The following is an 18,979-nucleotide window of genomic DNA, read 5'->3' as shown; positions in this document are numbered from 1 at the left end:
AGTAAGACAAATTCCATATGATTTCACTTACACGTGGAACCTAAAAAACAAAGCAAATGAATAAACAAACAAAGAAAACAGACTCATAAACACAGAGAATGGACTGGTGGTTGTCATAAGGGAGGGAGGTGGGAGGATGGGTAAAATAGGTGAAGTACAAACTTCCAATTATTAAATAAATTAGTCATGGATATGAAAATACAGCATAGGGAATATAGTGAATAATATAGTAATGACAGATGATAAGCATTTGGTAATGTATATAATTGTCAAATCACTATGTTATATACCTGAAACCATATTGTATATCAAGTATATTTCAATAGAAAAAAAGAAAAAGTGAGATGCTCATAGAGATTCTGAAAAAAAAAATCATGCTGCATATATAAAAGTGGAGCACTATTCAGCCATGAAAGAGGGAAATCTTGACATTTGTGACAATGTGGATGGGTCCTGAGGGCATTTGATAAACAAAATGAGTCAGACAAGAGAAAGACAAATACCACATGATCTCACTTATATGTGTAATCTTAAAAAACAAAATGCTACAAAACAAAATAAACCGAACACAGAGCACAGACTGGTGGTTGCCAGAGGCAGGGGCAGAGGGTGGATGACATGGGTGAAGAGGGTCAAAAGATACAAGTTTCCAGTTATAAAACAAAAAAGTCCTGGGGATGTCATGTACTGCATGGTGACTACAGTCAATGATACTGTATCGCACATTTCAAAGCTGCTAAGAGAGTGGGCCTTAAAAGTTCTCATCACAAGAAAAAAAACACATAACTATGAGTGGTGTTGGATGTTAAGTAGACTTACTGTGGTGATTGCTTCACAACATATACAGATATTGAGTGATTATGTTGCACACCTGAAACGAGCATAATTTCAAATGCCAATTGTATCTCGATTTTAAAAAACCACTATTACCACACTTCAGTGATAACAACCACAGAGAGCCTGCTGCTGGCCTGGAGCCACTGAATCACCCTGGACTGGTTCCTCTCCTGCTTTGTAAAAAGACCATTTCCCCTTTTCTTCTCCAGCACCTCCTCATCCTTTTTCGCTCCCAGCCAATGGCCTTGCTTCTTAACCTCCTAGGGAGAGTAGAAGCTCGATGCTGAAGCTCCCTGCACTCCACTGGGGGGAATCTCCCTACCCGCCTGCTTCTGGGCCCACATCCTGTGCCTTTCCTCCCATTAGGACAAAAAAAACCTTCCTTCCTCTTTCTCCTAATATTCTTTGTCTTGGAATCACCTTCGTTAGATATTTTTACAGCCACCAGAGATTTCTTCCCTTTACTATTTTCATGGTCTGTCTCTATCTATGTCATACTTTGAAAGTGCATTCTACTAGATAATATATAGTTGGTTCTTGCCTTCTCATCCCATCCCTCTAACCTTTTCCACTTTTGAATTGTAGCATTTTGTGCTACAATTTAAGCAGTTAATATAGTGGCTTCAATATAATAATTAATACAGTTGAAATATGGCTATAAGTTTACTATTTATTGTATGTTTGTTCAGTCTGTTTTCTCCTTGTTCCTCTTTCCCTGCATGCTTTGATGGTAATTACTTTTTATTTGTGTATTGGCTTTTTATCTTTACATATTTCCATTATGTATATGCAATTGGTAAAGAAATTAAAATATACATTCTTAACTGTTTCCAGTCTGCTGAAATGTTCTTAAAAAGAGAGTTATTCGCAGAGAAGACAAGTAGTGATTCTACAGAATCTTACTACGCTGATGGACAGTGACTGTAATGGGGGTTGTGTGGGCGACTTGGTGAAGGGGGGAGCATAGTAAACATAGTGTTCCTCGTGTAATTGTAGATTAATGATACCAAAACAAAACAAAACAAAAAAAAGAGAGTTATTTAGGAATAGTTGACATGCAAGAAACTACATGAGTAAATTACACCACTGATAGAGTTTGACACATGTACACATCTGTGAAACCACCACTACCATCAAGATAATAATGACCATGTCATCAGCCCTGATAGTTTCCCCTTGCCCTTTGGTAACCCTCCCTGCTGCCGACTCTCCTGTCCCCAGGGAACTGTTGATCTACTTTCTGTCACAACAGAAGTTCCCTTTTTTTTAGAAGTTGATATATATAGGCATTGCACTTCTCAGTTTATTGCATGAAGGAGTTACATGAGCCCAAGTTAAAAGCAGACCCCAAATGGAACCATTAGACAAACTGTGAGGTTTTGAACTTGTGACGAGGGACAGAGGGAAATTCTCATTGCAAGGAAATCCTCACTTAAGCTTCAGAGAGCCAAAAGCACTTAAAACCCATGAACCTCCAGCTGGTCCCCCTTAGCCGGTCCAGTCTCTGCTGGGAACTGGCATGTGTTCTTGGGCTGGCCACCCTGTAGCTGAATTACATCCCCATATTCTGCTGCTCAGTTACAGTAGTACCATGGCAGGCAGAGTTCTTCTTAAATCCTTCACTAGTTTCTTTTTATCGCCATAATCCGTGATCCCTTGGACAGTAGTTAGAGTCTTCCTGCCATTTTCTGTCAAATTCTTATATGAATATAATCCTCGGTGCCAGCAGGAAGCAGATCATCACCCTTACTTGCATCAGCAAAAGCGTCGGAAGACTGGAGGTTCTGGATAGCGGATTTACAATAGGATTCCTTTTCCTTGGTGGAAATGGAATTTCTTTTCCTTTTCCGTGGAAGGCAGTGGCCGGAGAAGGTGGGAGGCAGGGGACAGAGCCTCAGGAAGCGAGGGAGTTCAAGGGGGGAGGCTGCAGAGTCCCCAGCGGCGGCTCAGTGACTGGGGCCGTTAGGTATTCTTCTCTGTCTCCTCTCACTCAGAATTATTTTGAAATTCACCCATGTTGTTCTGTGCATCAATACTTCATTCCTTTTCACTGCTAAGTTGTATTGCTGAATTAATAGTGTAATTATTAGTATAAAATATGAGACTTACAAGTACATACATCCGTTCATCACTGCCTCCCATTCTGGCTGTTGTAGTTGTCCTATGAATTGTGCGGATACAATGTCGTAAACCACACAATGTAACTATTTTTGATTGTGTACGGTATATTTTTACAAAATTAAGAGGAAGCAGTCTTTTATGTTTGTCGCGGTATATTCTATCTCTGGTGATCTTTTGTTCTTCCTTCTGTGACATATAAGCTTCCATTTGTTGTCATCTCTTCAACCTGAAACTTTCATTAGCATTTTGTGTAGCGCAGGTCTGCTGGCAATGAAATGTTGATACTGCCTCCAAAAATCACATCCATATTCCTAATTCTTAGGTCCTCTGCTTCTCATTTATTCTTTGGATTTGTTAACGACCTCTGGTGTTAGGGTCCGGAGTCGACCACCTCTCAAATAGACAGAAGACACTCAAGATAATGCAAGTCACACAGTGAGGTTTATTTTGAGTTAGCTGGGGTCCAAGTGTCTGCCTGACGCAGCGGGTTTCAACAAGGACCCAGAGCACTCAAAGCCAAGGGTTTATGTAGCATTTTCAAAGCACTTAACTCACAGTAGTTTTCCACAGTTACATATTATTTTTGCAAGTCACACACCTGGGGGTTAAGCAAGAGCAAGATAAGACCACCCCTCAATTAGACAGAGTGGTTTTGCAAGATAAGCTGACCAGGAAATCACATCCATATTCCTAATTCTTAGGACCTCTGCTTCCCATTTATTCTTTGGATTTGTTAACGACCTCTGGCTAGGAACCCGGACTCCACCCTGAATCCCTTTCCCTCCTCCTATGAAGCTTCACCTGTCAGAGGCACCTAATTATCTCACGCCCGTGTCTGCTGCCTCTTTCCTCCTTCAGGCCGACACTACCTTGCCACTCAAACTGACCACGAAGACACACGCCAAATGCAGCTCAGGCCGTCTGGGTTCACACACCTAGTCCGCCACTCCACTGGACAAACAATCATCTTTAGAAGTGCTGGTTTGATCAGGGCCCACCCAGGGAAAGCTCGACACTTGGAGCCAGTGGACCTCGGCAAATCCTCAGGGTGATGTTCAGGGGTTCCTGTCTTCTGTCCTCAACCTGCCTGTCTTGTCTCCCACCACCGCATTAAACACACTCTAGAACAGGACGAGGGGGTGCGATCAGCATCAGTGCCAGCATCTTGGACCCTTGTCATCCCTGCGTCGAGGGGCAGCGCGCCTGCAGCCTGCTGAGCAGCGCCGTGTGACGTCTGGGGAGTCAGGGACAAGACACGGCCCTTCCTTTCCTTAGGACTATTTTGGGCCACAGGGAGCTGCGGCAGAGACACAGACAGTCCCCAGGCCGGCACAGGTGAAAAGAGCCTGGAGGGGCTGCCCAGGCAGAGTGGAAGGGACACTGGCGGACCTGGGAGGACAAGTCCACACGGTCAGGATCACGGGCAGGAATGAAGTCAAAGTAATGGCAGTGGGAGGAGGCAAAATCAAGTCGGGGGCTTTCCAGTGCGCGGTCGTCTCTGCAGGAGGGAAATGGAAGGTGTGGCCAGAGCTGTGAGGCTGCTCCTGTCTGTGTGCGTGTGAACAAGAGACAGTGGGGCGCCGGACTGCATGGTCAAAGGAGAGAAGGAAAAGGAGAAGGCAGGAGGCCGTGGGGGTCTTGCACTGACTCCCAGAGATGAGGGATGAATGGGGTTCCTTCCCTTGCTCCTCCTGCAAGTGATGCAAGGGTCGGTCTGTTCTGCAGCCAAGATGGAGCCTCACACTAGCTGCTATTTTCTGATCAAAAAAGAATTCAAACACTCTCTTCTTTCCTCTTTAAGTTAACACTGCCTAAAAGCTACCACATATCTTAACTGAGCAGTAATTAACAGGCTAATGGCCCACATCAGATCAGTCCTCAAGGGCTTCCTGTGCCCTGAGACCTGCTTCAGAGATTTGCGTGCTTTTTTTTTTAATAGTAGTAAAAAAATCAAATTGAAATTTAAGTCACCTGGTTTCTAGGCACCACATAGCTGCATGACCCTGGGGAAGTCCCTAAATGACCTCTCAGGGACCCTCCAGTCGTGACCCTGTGCTGGCTGAGTACAGCCTTAAAGACGAGCACCACATGCTCAGCTGGGGATGGTCAGCAGGGGACCCAGTGACCCAGCTTTGGAGCTGCTGCCCGAGGCTGCTCACCTGCCCTGCCCAGCCCCTCCATCCAATAGCTGGGTGACCTTCAGCAAGTCACTGGATTTACCTGTGTCTCACATTACCCATCAGAGAACAGCGATAGTTGTGGTTCCTACAGTCTGGTTGTTGTGAGAATTAAATGAGTTAACATGTGTTCTGAGTGCTGAGAACAGAGCTTGTGTTTAAGTACTTGTTGTGATTAGTGTAAATATTACCTACAATGTTGATTTTAATCAAAATCACACCCTCCAGGCCAGCAATTACTGTAACCTGTGCTTTCATGTCTGTCAGAGTCCCAGCACTGGGAATGGCTCCCTGGCACCATCACAGCTTCTCTGGAGGTGGGTGAGACTTGGTGGTGGACCTTATGCCATTTTTTTTTTTTAGTCATTTAGGTCCCTGGTCTCATTTCTTCCACCAGATCAGAGCTCCCAGGAGCAGGACAAACATGGGGTCACTTATTTTTGCCCCCCCCAGGGCCCAGACTTTTTATGAGTGAAGGGCTCACCAACTACTTGGTGGGAGACTAACAACTCAGCTCCCAGGACACAAAGGAGGTGAGCATGGGGATAGCTTCAGTGCACTGCCTAAGAATAATTTCCAGGCTGCAGCTCAGGGAGGGGTTGCCAGGAGAGCCCTGGGGCCTTGAGGAGATACAGCAGTCTCAAGAGGCTGAATGCAGGGCAGAGAACTGGGCGAGAAGCACTACAGAGAGAGGTCTGGAGATGTGCTGAGGGGCCCTCCCACTGTCCGGGTGAGGGTTGATCTGCAACATGCATAAAAGGGAATCAACCCAGGCTGAGAAGATACCACTGGAATCAGCAGGCTGGATGACGAGCCAGGCTCACCCATGGCTTATTCATGTTCCCCTTCACGATAGTGGATATACCAGCCACTGGTGCTGGCTAGTTATCAGCAAATAACAACTGTACTTTCACTGGTTAACTAATTAACCCCCAAATACAGCAACTTGAGACGTGACAGAAGTTAAAAGTTAGCCTCAGATGATTAAATTGAGTTTTAGTTTCCTTGCCTGTGACCAGAACAATACACAACACCCTGTAGAGGAACACAACAAAATCCAGTACCAAAGAAAGTAAAATTCACAGTGTTTATCATCCAATAGTAAATGACTTGGCATGAAAAGAAGAAAAGTATCCCCACAACTAGGAGAAAATCCAAGCAAAAGAAACAAGTCAGGAGGTGACAGAATGGAATTAATAGACAAAAACCTTAACCAGTTGTTAGAGATTTTATAAAAATACTTGAAGGCATAAAAGAAAACATGAACACATGAGTAAAGATCATAAGACTAGATAACACATGATACCAGACACCTAAACAGAACATGGAGAAATGAAGAAAATATAACACCTGAAATGAAAAATACATTGAATGGGATTACTAACAGATTAGCTGCTGCAGAAGAGCAGGAGCTGCAACCTTCTTAGCAGAGGCTCAGGTGACTAGCCTCCTACAGCCTTGTCAGTTTATCCATCTCCTGCTCAAACTTCAAACTGCCCTTGTGCAAAATGCTCAACAAAGGGGCAGCTGGAAACCTTTGCACAGGCCGGGCCTGGGGCCCTGCAATGCCATCACTGTCATCACGTGATGTTTGGGCTGCTCTGCATTCCTCCATGATCTAGCATAGCTTTCCAGCCTGCTCTTCAGAAGCTCCTGCCCCCACCTCAGGAGGCCCATACCAAGGTGCCCATGTAAGCAGGTGGCAGCCACAGCTAGGTGGAGATCACATGCTCTGTGACCTGCCAGCACCAGAGTGATCAATTTCAATACTGAGGGTGTGACTTGTCCTCCCACACAGCTCTGAGGAGTTTACAAAGGGCCCTACAGACTTTCACCTTCTCTCATTTTACACATGAAGCAGTGGGGGCACACCAGGTCCCCAAGTGGGAAAGGAACAGAGCACAGCCACCGTCTCCTGCTCCAACATCAGGACTCAAGCAGCCTGACTGAGCTTTTGAGCCTCTCTATCTCACAGTTCTGCTTTAATAGAGTGAGGGAGCTGGGTGGGAAGCCTAGGACGGAAATGGGGCCATCCCAGTACATGCAGAGCAGGGATCTGGGCTCAGGGAAGCGCTCAGGATGGGGCTCCGTTTAATGCAATCATTCCAAAGTCTGAGAATGTGGGCCTTAAGGCATTACAGGAAGGGCTGGGGCAGCAACTGGCCCCAGATGACGAAGTTCAAGCGCAGAGTTAGGATTTCCAGTCCCCTGGCCACCCTCCTCTGCTGCCTAATCTGGGTCTCCTGGTCATCTACTCCAAAAATCTGTAATAGCACCTGGGAATCAAAGTGGAACACTGTGGTGCACCTTTTTTTTTTTTTTTTTTTAACCTCTGGGACTAGCAGAGAATTAAAACCCAGTGTTGCACTGTGTAGGAAATCAGGCACATGTTTGTATTCTAGGTTAGAGTGTACAATGGTACTGCCTTCTGCTGGAGGACAATTTGTCACTATTGGAAAAATTCTAAAAAATTCATTGATCCAACAACCAAGTCTGAGAATTACAAATTAGAATGGTACACATGGCTATACAGATACATGATTCATACAAGGGTGTTTGCTACAATGCTCTTGGAATTAGCAAAAACTTAAATAGGGTATAGCTCCAACAGCTATCCATAAGGAGGGGAAAATAAAATAAACTGGTTCACCCAAGCAATACAATAGTATGCCATTATTTAAAAGAATAAAATACATCTTAATGAACTTACAGAAACACCTAATGTAATTTGTCATTAGATTTTTAGGAAGTGAACAAGCATGTGATGCATAGAAAAGGCAAAACTTATTAGGGGATGAGGGGAGAATTGGGATGTCAGAGGCCTAGGTCTTGATGCCAGGGTTCATGTTTGCAGAGCAGAAGAATGAACTGAGCAAACAGTCAAGGTAGGAGAGCCAGGGAGACTTTTATTGAGAGATACGGTGAGAGGACAGACAGAGCTCCTGGTGTGGGCCAGGAGGGGACAAGAGACCGGGTGGTGCACTGTCTAGGGGATTTATAGGCGGTTGAGAGACAAAGAGGGCTATAGATTCACCAGATGGTCTCTAAATGTTTATCTTTAAAGAGACACTAAGTTTCTTATCAGTTTTCCGGATTATTTTGAGTAGTTATCATAAGACATTTACTGCTTTGATTCTTAGAGTAGCAGTTTCTTGGTTTGCGAGCACATCAGTCAAGGCTGCTTGTTTTGTTTTCAAGGTGAGTTGAGTTTTTGACTTGATTAGGGCTGGAGGAGAAAAAGCAGTATCTGGGTAAAGTTAAAGGTAAGCTGGGCTTTTTAGCAGGCTAAAGTAAATTTTACAATAGCTTTATTTAATTGATACAAAAAAGACATGGGCTATGCTGAGGTATTTTCTTATCTGGAAGATGTTCAAACATTCCAGGTTAAGTTACTCCTGGCTTTTTAGTTTTAACTATCTTCACTGAAGAATGCTTATATTCCTAGTTTGTTATTTCACTTTAGACAATTCATGTGATTCTGACTTGGCTTAACTGTTTAATACAGAGTTTTGGTAGGGGTCTTTTTCTAGAGGCCCTCACCCTACTCTGACTGCACCCATGGTTCCTGTCTCAGTCTCACACTCCCAAAACCATCAGCTTCAGATTTTTTACTTTGTCTGCACAGATTCACCCAGAGACACTCTGGCCTGACTGAAGTGAGCCATTCATGGAGCAATGCTAAACGTGGGTCCCACTTGTGAAATGAAGAAAAGCTGCCTACTGTACTAGGGACCACCAAAACGTTTTCTAAAGTCTAAGTACTGAAGGTTTCATTAACTCTGGGAGTAGCAAAATGGCCACCCACGAGAAACTACGCAAACCAAACCAAAACAAAAAACCCCATCTGGCATCTCCACATTCCTGTTAAAGGGTAAGCAAAATTTTTACCTTCCCCCTTAGCTTCCCTCAGTGCCAAGGGCTGACCCGGGTGTGTACTGTACCTAGCTCTTTTCTTTGCATACCGTTCCTTCTATGAATGAAATGTACCCCTGTGCAGTTCTCTCTTGCCTTGTTTGTTCTTTGCTGATATAAACACCTTTGATATAAACTTGGGCGTTTGGGGACATTTCTCCTCCCCGACCTCTGGGAGTTAGGGTTTTTTGGGTCTAGATCCAAAATCTGGCTCAAATAAAACTCTGCCTTTATTTTTAAGGTGACTTAATTGAATTTTTCATTGACACACCTAATAGATACTATTTTAAAGGTAAGTTCTGTAATTTTATGAGTACAAAATGTGGTTGTTTTTAAAAATTTACTATTAAATAAAAACATTTAAAATGTCATTATTCCTATAACCTCTTTGTCATTGTAAAGGAATTGTTTTAATATACAAAGAATCTCAAAAGCGCAATCGGCCAGTCCCCTCAGTCAACCTGGGAAAGAAATGGAAGCGCGCCCATGGTTTCTGTAGCGAATTTCATGGAGCTCACCACCAGCCGGTTTTGTCTCTAAAGAGAAAGCAAAGCGGAAACCTCACACCCTGCCTCCTGAAGGAAACCGCAAGACCCCGGGGCCGGAGTTAGCTAATTGTTAGTTGTTTCTACAGCCCTGTACTTAGTACGGTGCAAGAAAGTGCCTGGAAAGAACTTCGCAAACTGCTCAGTGGGGACCCTCAGGAGTTAGAACCGACAGATGAGGAAGTCACCGGGGGGCATGTGATTTTTCCAGGGCTGCACATTCAAGATTTGCAAAGAGCATGTTTTAAAATTAAATACAGGCTCCCAAAGGGGAGAGGGACTTCAGGCACCTTGAATGCTGGTAGGGAGTTTTCAACTCATCTTCGTTGTTTCTGGAGTTCGGTTCTGGGGCAGCAAGACTTGCCTGGATCCTGGAGGGACCTGCCGCGCCCGGGGACCCCTCTCTCCCCCGGACTCTGTCCCGACATGCCCAGGACGCACGTGACTCGGGCGGGCACCCCGCCGCCACGCGCACAACCCCTCCGGGCCCCCGCGCGCGCCTGCCCACTCCAGGTACCGCGGCGGCACTCACCGGCAGCAGGAGCCCGACGACGACGACGACGGTAAGTGTCCTGGGGCCCCGGAGTGGAGGCCAGGCTCCCGCGCAGGCCGGTGCCCTCGGTCCGCGCGGCGCCGTGGTGCCCTTCGGGCGCCCTCGGTGTTCCGGCCGCCGCGGGGCGAAACCCGGCCGAGTCATTGGGAATGGCCACGGTGGGGTAATTCCTGCCGTGCGGGGGGTCGTCCTCCGACTGGCCGGGCTCGGGGACGCTGCTCCTCCGCCGGCACGCACTGCTCTTCCCGCGCTTGGGTGCAAATGCCCAGCCCGCGCCTCGCCCTTTTGTATAGTCTGGTATTGTGCAATCCATGCGGGGTGAGTCACAAGGGTGGTGCCCGCTGCTCTGAAGCGGAAACCAGGCGAAGCCGTCACAAGGCGTCTCTGATCCAGGGCCAGTGTCCCTCCTGTTCATAAACCCCGGGCCACCTCCCGTCTTCTGACTACCGCCTTCAAGCCCACTCTGAGCCCCTGTGCTTCCTCTCCCTCACCGACCGGGTGCATGGACGTTATTCATCCAGAGTCACGCTGCAGCTCTGTCCCCCTGGGTGGCTTTCTTGGTCCGGAGCTTGACCTTAGCATCTCAGTAGTCCCGTGTCCGGCTGGGAGCAAACGCTCAGTGAAGGACTGGGTGGACAGAATGAGGGGCACAGAGGCCATGGTGGAGGGTCTGAATTCAGGCCGTCTGAGGTCCCACAGCTCCCCCATCTCCATCTTGAGCCTAGGTGTTTCCAGGGCCGTCCTCCGTCTTTGGGTCTCAGGTCTTCATGTTATCTCATCTCAACCCGACTGCTGCTGTAGGACTGAGGAACCCACTTTAGCCCTTCTTCTGGATTTTTCTTCCCTGTTAGATTCGTTAAGGCTCCTGGGAAACAGAGCTGCAGGAGGCTAATTGGCACTTGAAGCTCTGTGGGCTAGGAGGGGGTGTCCCCACGTGGGTGAGGCTTCTCCAGCTGTTCCCATACACCCAGCACTCTGCTAGGCCCAGACTGAGGGGATCCAGTATTCTGAAAGCAACAGAAACCTGAGTCCTGCTTTCCGGTCCTTAAAGGGTGATTTTAGGATCGACAGTGGGTAGGAGAGAAGGGAACCAGAGGTGGTTTCCAGCTCCACCCTCTGCGTGCGTTTTGCCCAGCCAAGGGTAGTATGCGTTGATGTCCATTTTTCTCCATACATTTATCCAGTTGTTCCAGCACCATTTATTGAAAAGACTTTCTTTTCCCATGGAATATCTCACGCACTTTGTTGAAATTCAACTGACCATATATATGGTTCATTTCTGGACTCTGTATTTTGTCTAACTGACCTATTACTTGTCTACCTTCCTGCCAGTACCACATTGTCTTGATTACTGTAGTCACTCTTGAAATCAGGTAGTTGAAGTCTTCCAAATGTTCTTTTTTCTTCCCTAAAATTATTTGTATTTTGATATAAATTTTCTCTCACATAAAATTTTCAGTTAAGAAAGTCCTGCTGGGATTTTAATTGGCATTGCATTGAATATAGAGATCAGTTAAAATAACTGACATCTTAAAATACTGAGTCCTCTAATTCATAAGATGGTTTTATTTTAGACATTCCTTACTTTAAATCTAGAGTATTTTATAAGGTACATATACGTTGTACACATCTGTTGTAAATGTATTCCCAAATATTTTTGATGCTATTGTCAGTGGAGTTGGTTACATTATTATATTTTCAAATTGCTCATTGCTGCTATATTAAAAACAAGTGATTTTTGTGCATTGATCTTGTATGCTATGATATTGCTAACTTTATATATTTCTAGCTGTCATTTGGTAGATTATTTAAGATCTTCTAAGGAAGCAGTCGTATTGTCTGTAACTAAGAACAGTCTTTCTTATTTCTCCTTTTCCACCCTTCATGCCTTTCGTTTGTCTTTCTTGTTTACTCACCCTGATTAGGACTTCCAGTATAATGAACAGGAATGGGGAAAGCAGACATGCTGTCTTGCTCTCCATCTTAGAGGACAGAAACACACAATACATCACTTTTAGATAATGATGTTAGCTGCAGTTGTGTTCACAGGTGCTCTTGATCAGATTAAGTTCACTTCCATTCCAAATTTGGAATGAATGTTTATCGTGAATGGATGTTGAATTTTGTCAAACATTTCTCTGCATTTCTTGAGACAACCCTCTGGCTTTTCTCCTTTGCTAAAGTGATCAATCAAAGTGATGGACTTTAAAATGATAAACCTACACTGAATTCCTGGGCTAAATTTCATTTGTCACATGTATTGTCCTTTTTACATATTGCCTGATGTGACTTGCTAAGGATTTTTTTGTGTCTCTATTCATGAAGATATTGGTCTATAATTATCTCTTTCTGCAATGTCTTCGTAAGGTTTAGGTACTAGGGTTATGCTGGACTTATAAAATAAGCTCAATTTCGAGAGTTGTATAGGACTATTATTATTTCTTCCTTAAATGTTTGATAGCATTCACCAATAGCACCTGTGGAGGTCATTTGTTGTTTTTACTTGTGTGTGAAGGTTTTTGATAATAAATTAAAATCTTTTAATAGATATGGTGCTGCTCAGATTTTCTACTTCTTTATGTGTTTGTTTTGACAATGAAGTTTTTAAAGGAACTCTTAAGAGACAAATTCCTTTAAAAACTTCATTGTCAAAACAAACACATAAAGAAGTAGAAGTATTTTCAAATATGTATTCGTCAAACATATTGGCACAGAGTTGCTCACACTGTTCCCTTATTATCCTAATGATCATGGTGATTTCCTCTCTTTTATTGTGATTTTGGTAATTTGTGTTTTCTCTTTTTCTTGGTGAATTTTGCTAGGGATTTATACATTTTATTATTCTTTTCAAATAGCTATGACTATGTCAATTTTCTTTGTTTTTCAGGTTTATTCTCTTTTCTGTTTCATAGGTTTCTTCTCTTTATATTATCTTCTTCTACTTATTTTGGGCTTATTTTGTTCTTTTTTTCCTAGCTTCCTAAGTGGCAAACTAGATCATTGATTCAAACTCTTTCTTTTTTACTAATATAAACATTCACAGTCTCAAAGCCTTGCTCTAGCTGCTTCCCATAAATTTTGATATGTTGCATTGACATTATCATTCAATTCGATTTCCATGTGCACTTGACCCTTGAACAATATGGGGGTTAGAGGCACCAACCCTACCACAAAGTTGGAAATCCTCATATAAATTTTTATTTCCCCAGAACTTAACTACTGTTAGAAGCCTTGCTGACCAGAAGCTTTGCTGATTAAGTCAGTCAACACATATTTTGTATGTTATATTGCATTATATATGGTAGTCTTACAATATACTAAGCTAGAGGAAGGAAAATGTTAAGGAAACCATTAGTAAGAGAAAATACTTTTATAATACTGTTTTGTGTTTATGATGCCTTAAGTTTATGCCATCTGGAATAAGTTTACAAAAGAAATTATCTCGAGACTTGAGCTCCCCACAATAGCTATGGAATTTTATAACAGGAATGTAGTACAGTAAATCTTGTGCAGTTATGCTTTAATACCTCATCTTTAAGTTGCTTGCCTTTCTCCTGACTGCAAATGGCACCATGAATGGTCTTTAAGTATTTGTGTCCATAAATTTGAATGAATTTTAACTTTTTGTAATAAATTTTTATATATTTTATGGTAGTAAATGATGAAACAGACTAGGATCTACATATATTTTATACATTCATGACATACCTTTTTCTTAATTTTTTTTGATAGGCTTTTCAAATTTTTTAGTTTTTCCAAATTGTCACATATCTCCAAAATTTTTTCTAATATTTTTATGGAAAAAAAATCCACTTATAAGTGGACTCATGTGTTTCAAACCCATGCTGTTCAAGGAAGGGACAACTAGTTTCTTCTCTAACCCATGGACTATTTAGAACTATGCTGTTTAATTCTAAATATGTAAGTGTTTTCTTAATATTTTAGTGTTATTGATTTCTATTCAATTCTATTGCAACCAGAGAACATACTTTGGTGCAGTTTCAATCTTGTAAAATTTATTGAGGTTTGTTTTACAGCCCAGAATGTGCTCTATTTTATTGAACATACTATATGTGTTTAAAACAGTTTAGCTTTGCACAATTGTTGGGTGTAGTGTTTTATGACTGTTAGTTTGGTCAAAGTCATGATGAATTTTTTAAATCATCTATGACTTTACTGATGTTTTTTCTGACTAGCTGTTCTATGAATTATTGAGCAAGGGGTGTTAAAAATCTCTACCTATGATTGTAGATCTGTTTATTTCTCCCACTAATTCTGTCAATTTCTGCTTTAAGTCTTTAAAGCTCTGTATTAGGTACACAAGTATTGTTGAGTGTTATGTCATTTTGATTAATTGCTCCTTTTATCATTATATATCTCTCTTTATCTTTGCTACTATGCCCTATATAAAATCTACTTTGTTTGACATTAAGAATCACACCAGCTTTCTTATGCTTATTGGTTGCAGTACATCATCTTCCATCTTTTACTTGTAATTTATCTGGGACTTTATATTTAAAGTGAATACATTTTAGATAGCTTATAATTTCAGCTTGCTTCTCTTTCCAGTTGAAGAATCTCAGCTTTGTAATCGGATTGTTTATCCTAGTTACATTTATTATTGTGGCTCTCTTTGGAAAATACAATCTGCCATAATTTCTTCATTTTCCTTTTTTTTTTAAAGATATTTTTACTGAACATAAATGAGTAATGGTTCAAAGGTTTCTTTCACCACCTTAAAGATTCTGGGCTCCATTGTTTTAAGGCAGTTTTCATTTATTGTTATCATGAATGCAAAAAAATATTTTTCATGCACAAAATTCTGTTTTTCTTACAGACTGTGATGTGCCTCGGTGGTATTTTTTAAATATTTATTTTCCTTTGACATTTCTAAGCTGTTTGAACTGTAAGTTGTATATTTTTCTCTACATCTGAGAATACTTCAGCCATATTTTTCCCATTCATTCAGCCATTTCTTTTCTCTACACATTGCATGATATGATTCTCCCACAGCTCACTGAAGCTCTATTCCTTTTTTTCTTTCAATTCTTTTTACCTCTGTTCTTCAGATTGGTTTCTATTGATCTCTCTTCAAGTTCACTCATTCTTTCTCCTGCAATGTGCAAACTCTATTGATAATATTCAAGTGAATTTTTCATTTCAGTTCATGGAATTTTCAGTTACAAAATTTTCTTTTGGTTCTTGTTTTATAGTTATCGTTTCTGTGCTGAGCTATCTTATCTTCCATTCATTTCAACAATCTTCTGTAAAGACCCAAGATACAGGAGATTCTATTATGAATCAGTTAAGAACCACTGAAAAGCATAAACTCTAGGAAGAGCTATATAATGGGGAGTACCAATAGCAGACAGTGTTAAAATGTTCATTAGCCCCTGCATACAATAATTTTATAAATATTTATTAAGCATTGATTATGTGCCAGGCATAATGTATACAAAGAAGAAAATACACAGTAACTGCTTAAAGGGACTTGCAATCTAGTAGGGACACAGTGAAACAACTGCAGTAAAATGTGGTATTAACATGACATATTAAAAATGTCTATATCACTGACTTGTATTTTCACTTTGGAGAAAAAAATAAACCTTAAGATAATCAGGAAAAAAGCTAGGGGAGGAGAAGGGAAGAAAAATAAAGAAGGGATTGTCTTACACCTTATTTACAAAGAAATCTTAAGGGAAACTCAAAGACAACAGCAGATAGAAATCCAAGGACAACAGAGGAAATTTTAACCTCAGACAACAACAAAAGCTACAAGAAAGAGAATGCACATTCTAACTCCTATCCAGATAAAAATAAAACTTCACACTAAAGACCTATTTAGCTCAGTTCATTTTACCTGGTACATGTCCAGCTTTCAACAACAAAAAAATTACATGACATATTAAAAAACAAAAATAAAATAAAATAAAAACAGTTTGAAGAGAGAGAGTCAGCACCAGAATTGAGATACAGATATGGCAGAGATGTTAGAATGATCATAGCAGGAATTTGAAACTATGTGTAATATGCTAATGTTTCTAATAGAAAAGTGGACAACATGCAAGGACAGATGGAAAATGTAAACATGGAGATGGAAACTTCAAGAAAAAAAATGCTATAAATAAAAAACACTGAAATGAAGAATTTCATGGGCTCATGAATACATTGGACCTGGCCAAGGAGAGAATCTGTGGACTTGAAGAAATGTCAATAGAAACTTTCAAAACCATAGCGTAAAGAGGGGAAAAAAAGTGAAAAGGGAAGAACAGAATATTTAAGAACGATGGAATAAGTGAAAAAGAAGTAACATATATACAATGGGGATACCAGATGTAGAAGAAAAGGAAAAGGAACAGAGAAATTTTTGAAGCAATAATAACTGGAAATTTCCCCAAATTAATAATAGACACCAAACCACATATCCAGGAAACTCAGAGAACACCATGCAGGATAAATTAAAAATGACAACAACTACTACACAGAGGCATATCATGCTCACATGGCAGAATGTCAAAGAAAATCTTAAAAGACTGAGGAAAACAGTACATATAGAGGATGAGCTTCTCTTCAGGAACTATACAAGCAAGAAGAAAGTGAACTAAAATAATGTGTGAAAGGAAAAAAACCTCACCAATCTAGAATTTTGTATCCAGCAAAATTACCTTTAAAAAGTAAAAGAGAAATAAAGACTTTCTGAGGCAAACAAAAAATGAAGGAATTTGTTAGTAGACCCACCTTGTAAGATATGTTAAAGAAAATTTCTTCAGAAAGAAGGAAAATAATTTGGTCAAAGACAGATCTGCATAAAGAAAAGAAGAGCATCAGAGAAGGGATAAATGAAAGCAAATAAAAATCTTTTATTTTACTTAATGTTATTTGATCTAATGGATAACAGTTTGCTCAAAATAAAACAACCACAATGTATTCAGTGATTATAACTTCTTCATAAGTGAAATGAATGAATTATAAGGGATTGGAGGAGGAATTGGGACCACACTGATGTAAAGTACTTGCAATACCCATGAAGAGATACAGTGTTATTTGAAAAAAAATTAAAGAAGAATAAATAAATGGAAAGATATTCCATGTACATGGAAAGGAAGACTCAATTTGTCAAGATGTCAGTTCTTCCCAACTTGATCTGTATATTCAACACAATTCAGAGAACGGAAACACAAGTCACAGACTAGGAGAAAAATCTTTGTCAAACACTTGTCAAACACTTTGTCAAAAAAATCTTTGTCAGGTATAAAATAAAATTAAAAATTACACAAAGGACTCTTAAAACTCAACAATAAGAAAAATGAGCAAGTCAGTATAAAAAAAATCAATTCTAAAATGGATGGAATTTCAAGGAACCCTAAATAGCCAAAATAATCTTGATAAAGAAGAGCAAAGTTGGAGGACTCACATTTCCTGATTTCCTGATTTTACCATAAAACTACATTAATCAAAACTGTGGTACTAGCCAGAAAACAAATATATGGAAACAAATAGTATATCAAGCCATAAAACAAACCCTTACAAATATGGCCAAATGGTTTCAACACAAGTCCCAGGATCATTCAACGGGGAAAGGACAGACTAAACGGTGCTGGGAAAACTGGATATACAGGTACAAAGAATAAAGGTGGACCCTTACCTTACACCATATACAAAAATTAATTCAAAATTGATCAAAGACCTATCATAAGAACTGAAACTATAAAACTCTTAGAAGAAAACATAAGGAAGAAACTTTATGACATTGGATTTGACAGTGATTTCTTGGCTAAGGTACTAAGAACACAGACAACAAAAGAAAAAATAGATAAATTGGACTTGAAAATGAAAAACTTTTTTGCAACAAAACACTATCAACAGAGTGAAGGCACAACTCATATAATGGAGAAAAACAGACTTGTAAACCTGTATCTGATAAAGGGTTAATATCCACAATATGTTTTTTTAAAAAAAACTACAATTCAACAACAAAAAGTGGATAACCCAATTTAAAAGATGGATCATTAAAGAGCACAGCACAAAACACCCAACATATGAAGAATCGAGGAGGAGAAACAAGAAGGGAGAGAAGAAAAGAATCTCCAGATAGTGTATATAAGAGCTCAATAAGCGAGCTAAGTTAGGCAGTAAGATACTAAAGAGGCTAACCTTGAACCTTTGGTAACCACGAATTTAAAGCCTGCAATGGCAATAAGTACATATCTTTCAATAGTCACCCTAAATGTTAATGGGTTGAATGCACCAATCAAAAGACACAGAGTAACAGAATGGATAAAAAAGCAAGACCCATCTATATGCTGTTTACAAGAAACTCACCTCAAACCCAAAGACATGTACAGACTAAAAGTCAAGGGATGGAAAAACATATTTCAAGCAAACAACAGTGAGAAGAAAGCAGGGGTTGCAGTACTAATATCAGACAAAATAGACTTCAAAACAAAGAAAGTAACAAGAGATAAAGAAGGACACTACATAATGATAAAGGGCTCAGTCAAACAAGAGGATATAACCATTCTAAATATATATGCACCCAACACAGGAGCACCAGCATATGTGAAACAAATAATAACAGAACTAAAGGGGGAAATAGACTGCAATGCATTCATTCTAGGAGACTTCAACACACCACTCACCCCTAAGGATAGATCCACTGGGCAGAAAATAAGTAAGGACATGGAAGCACTGAACAACACAGTAGAGCAGATGGACCTAATAGACATCTATAGAACTCTACATCCAAAAGCAGCGGGATATACATTCTTCTCAAGTGCACATGGAACATTCTCCAGAATAGACCACATACTAGGCCACAAAAAGAGCCTCAGAAA

General features: G+C 40.8%; 1 protein-coding gene across 3 annotated transcripts in view; it reads right to left on the bottom strand.

Annotated features, from left to right (window-relative positions):
- The window catches only part of LOC118914272 (tumor necrosis factor receptor superfamily member 10A), a 38,653-nt gene extending 28,224 nt beyond the window's left edge, over nt 1-10,429 (bottom strand). For all 3 annotated transcript variants that reach the window (XM_057488379.1, XM_057488428.1, XM_057488403.1), the window contains exon 1: nt 10,125-10,429. In XM_057488379.1, coding sequence (XP_057344362.1) covers nt 10,125-10,289 — 165 coding nt within the window. In that variant the 5' untranslated portion in view covers nt 10,290-10,429. The remainder of the gene's footprint in view (nt 1-10,124) is intronic.
- Nucleotides 10,430-18,979: the final 8,550 nt, after the last annotated feature.

This window comes from Manis pentadactyla, chromosome 1 (assembly GCF_030020395.1).
Source record: "Manis pentadactyla isolate mManPen7 chromosome 1, mManPen7.hap1, whole genome shotgun sequence".
Classification (NCBI taxonomy): domain Eukaryota; kingdom Metazoa; phylum Chordata; class Mammalia; order Pholidota; family Manidae; genus Manis; species Manis pentadactyla.
The sequence above is the reverse complement of the archived record's forward strand: the minus strand, read 5'-3'. Positions and strand labels throughout refer to the sequence as shown.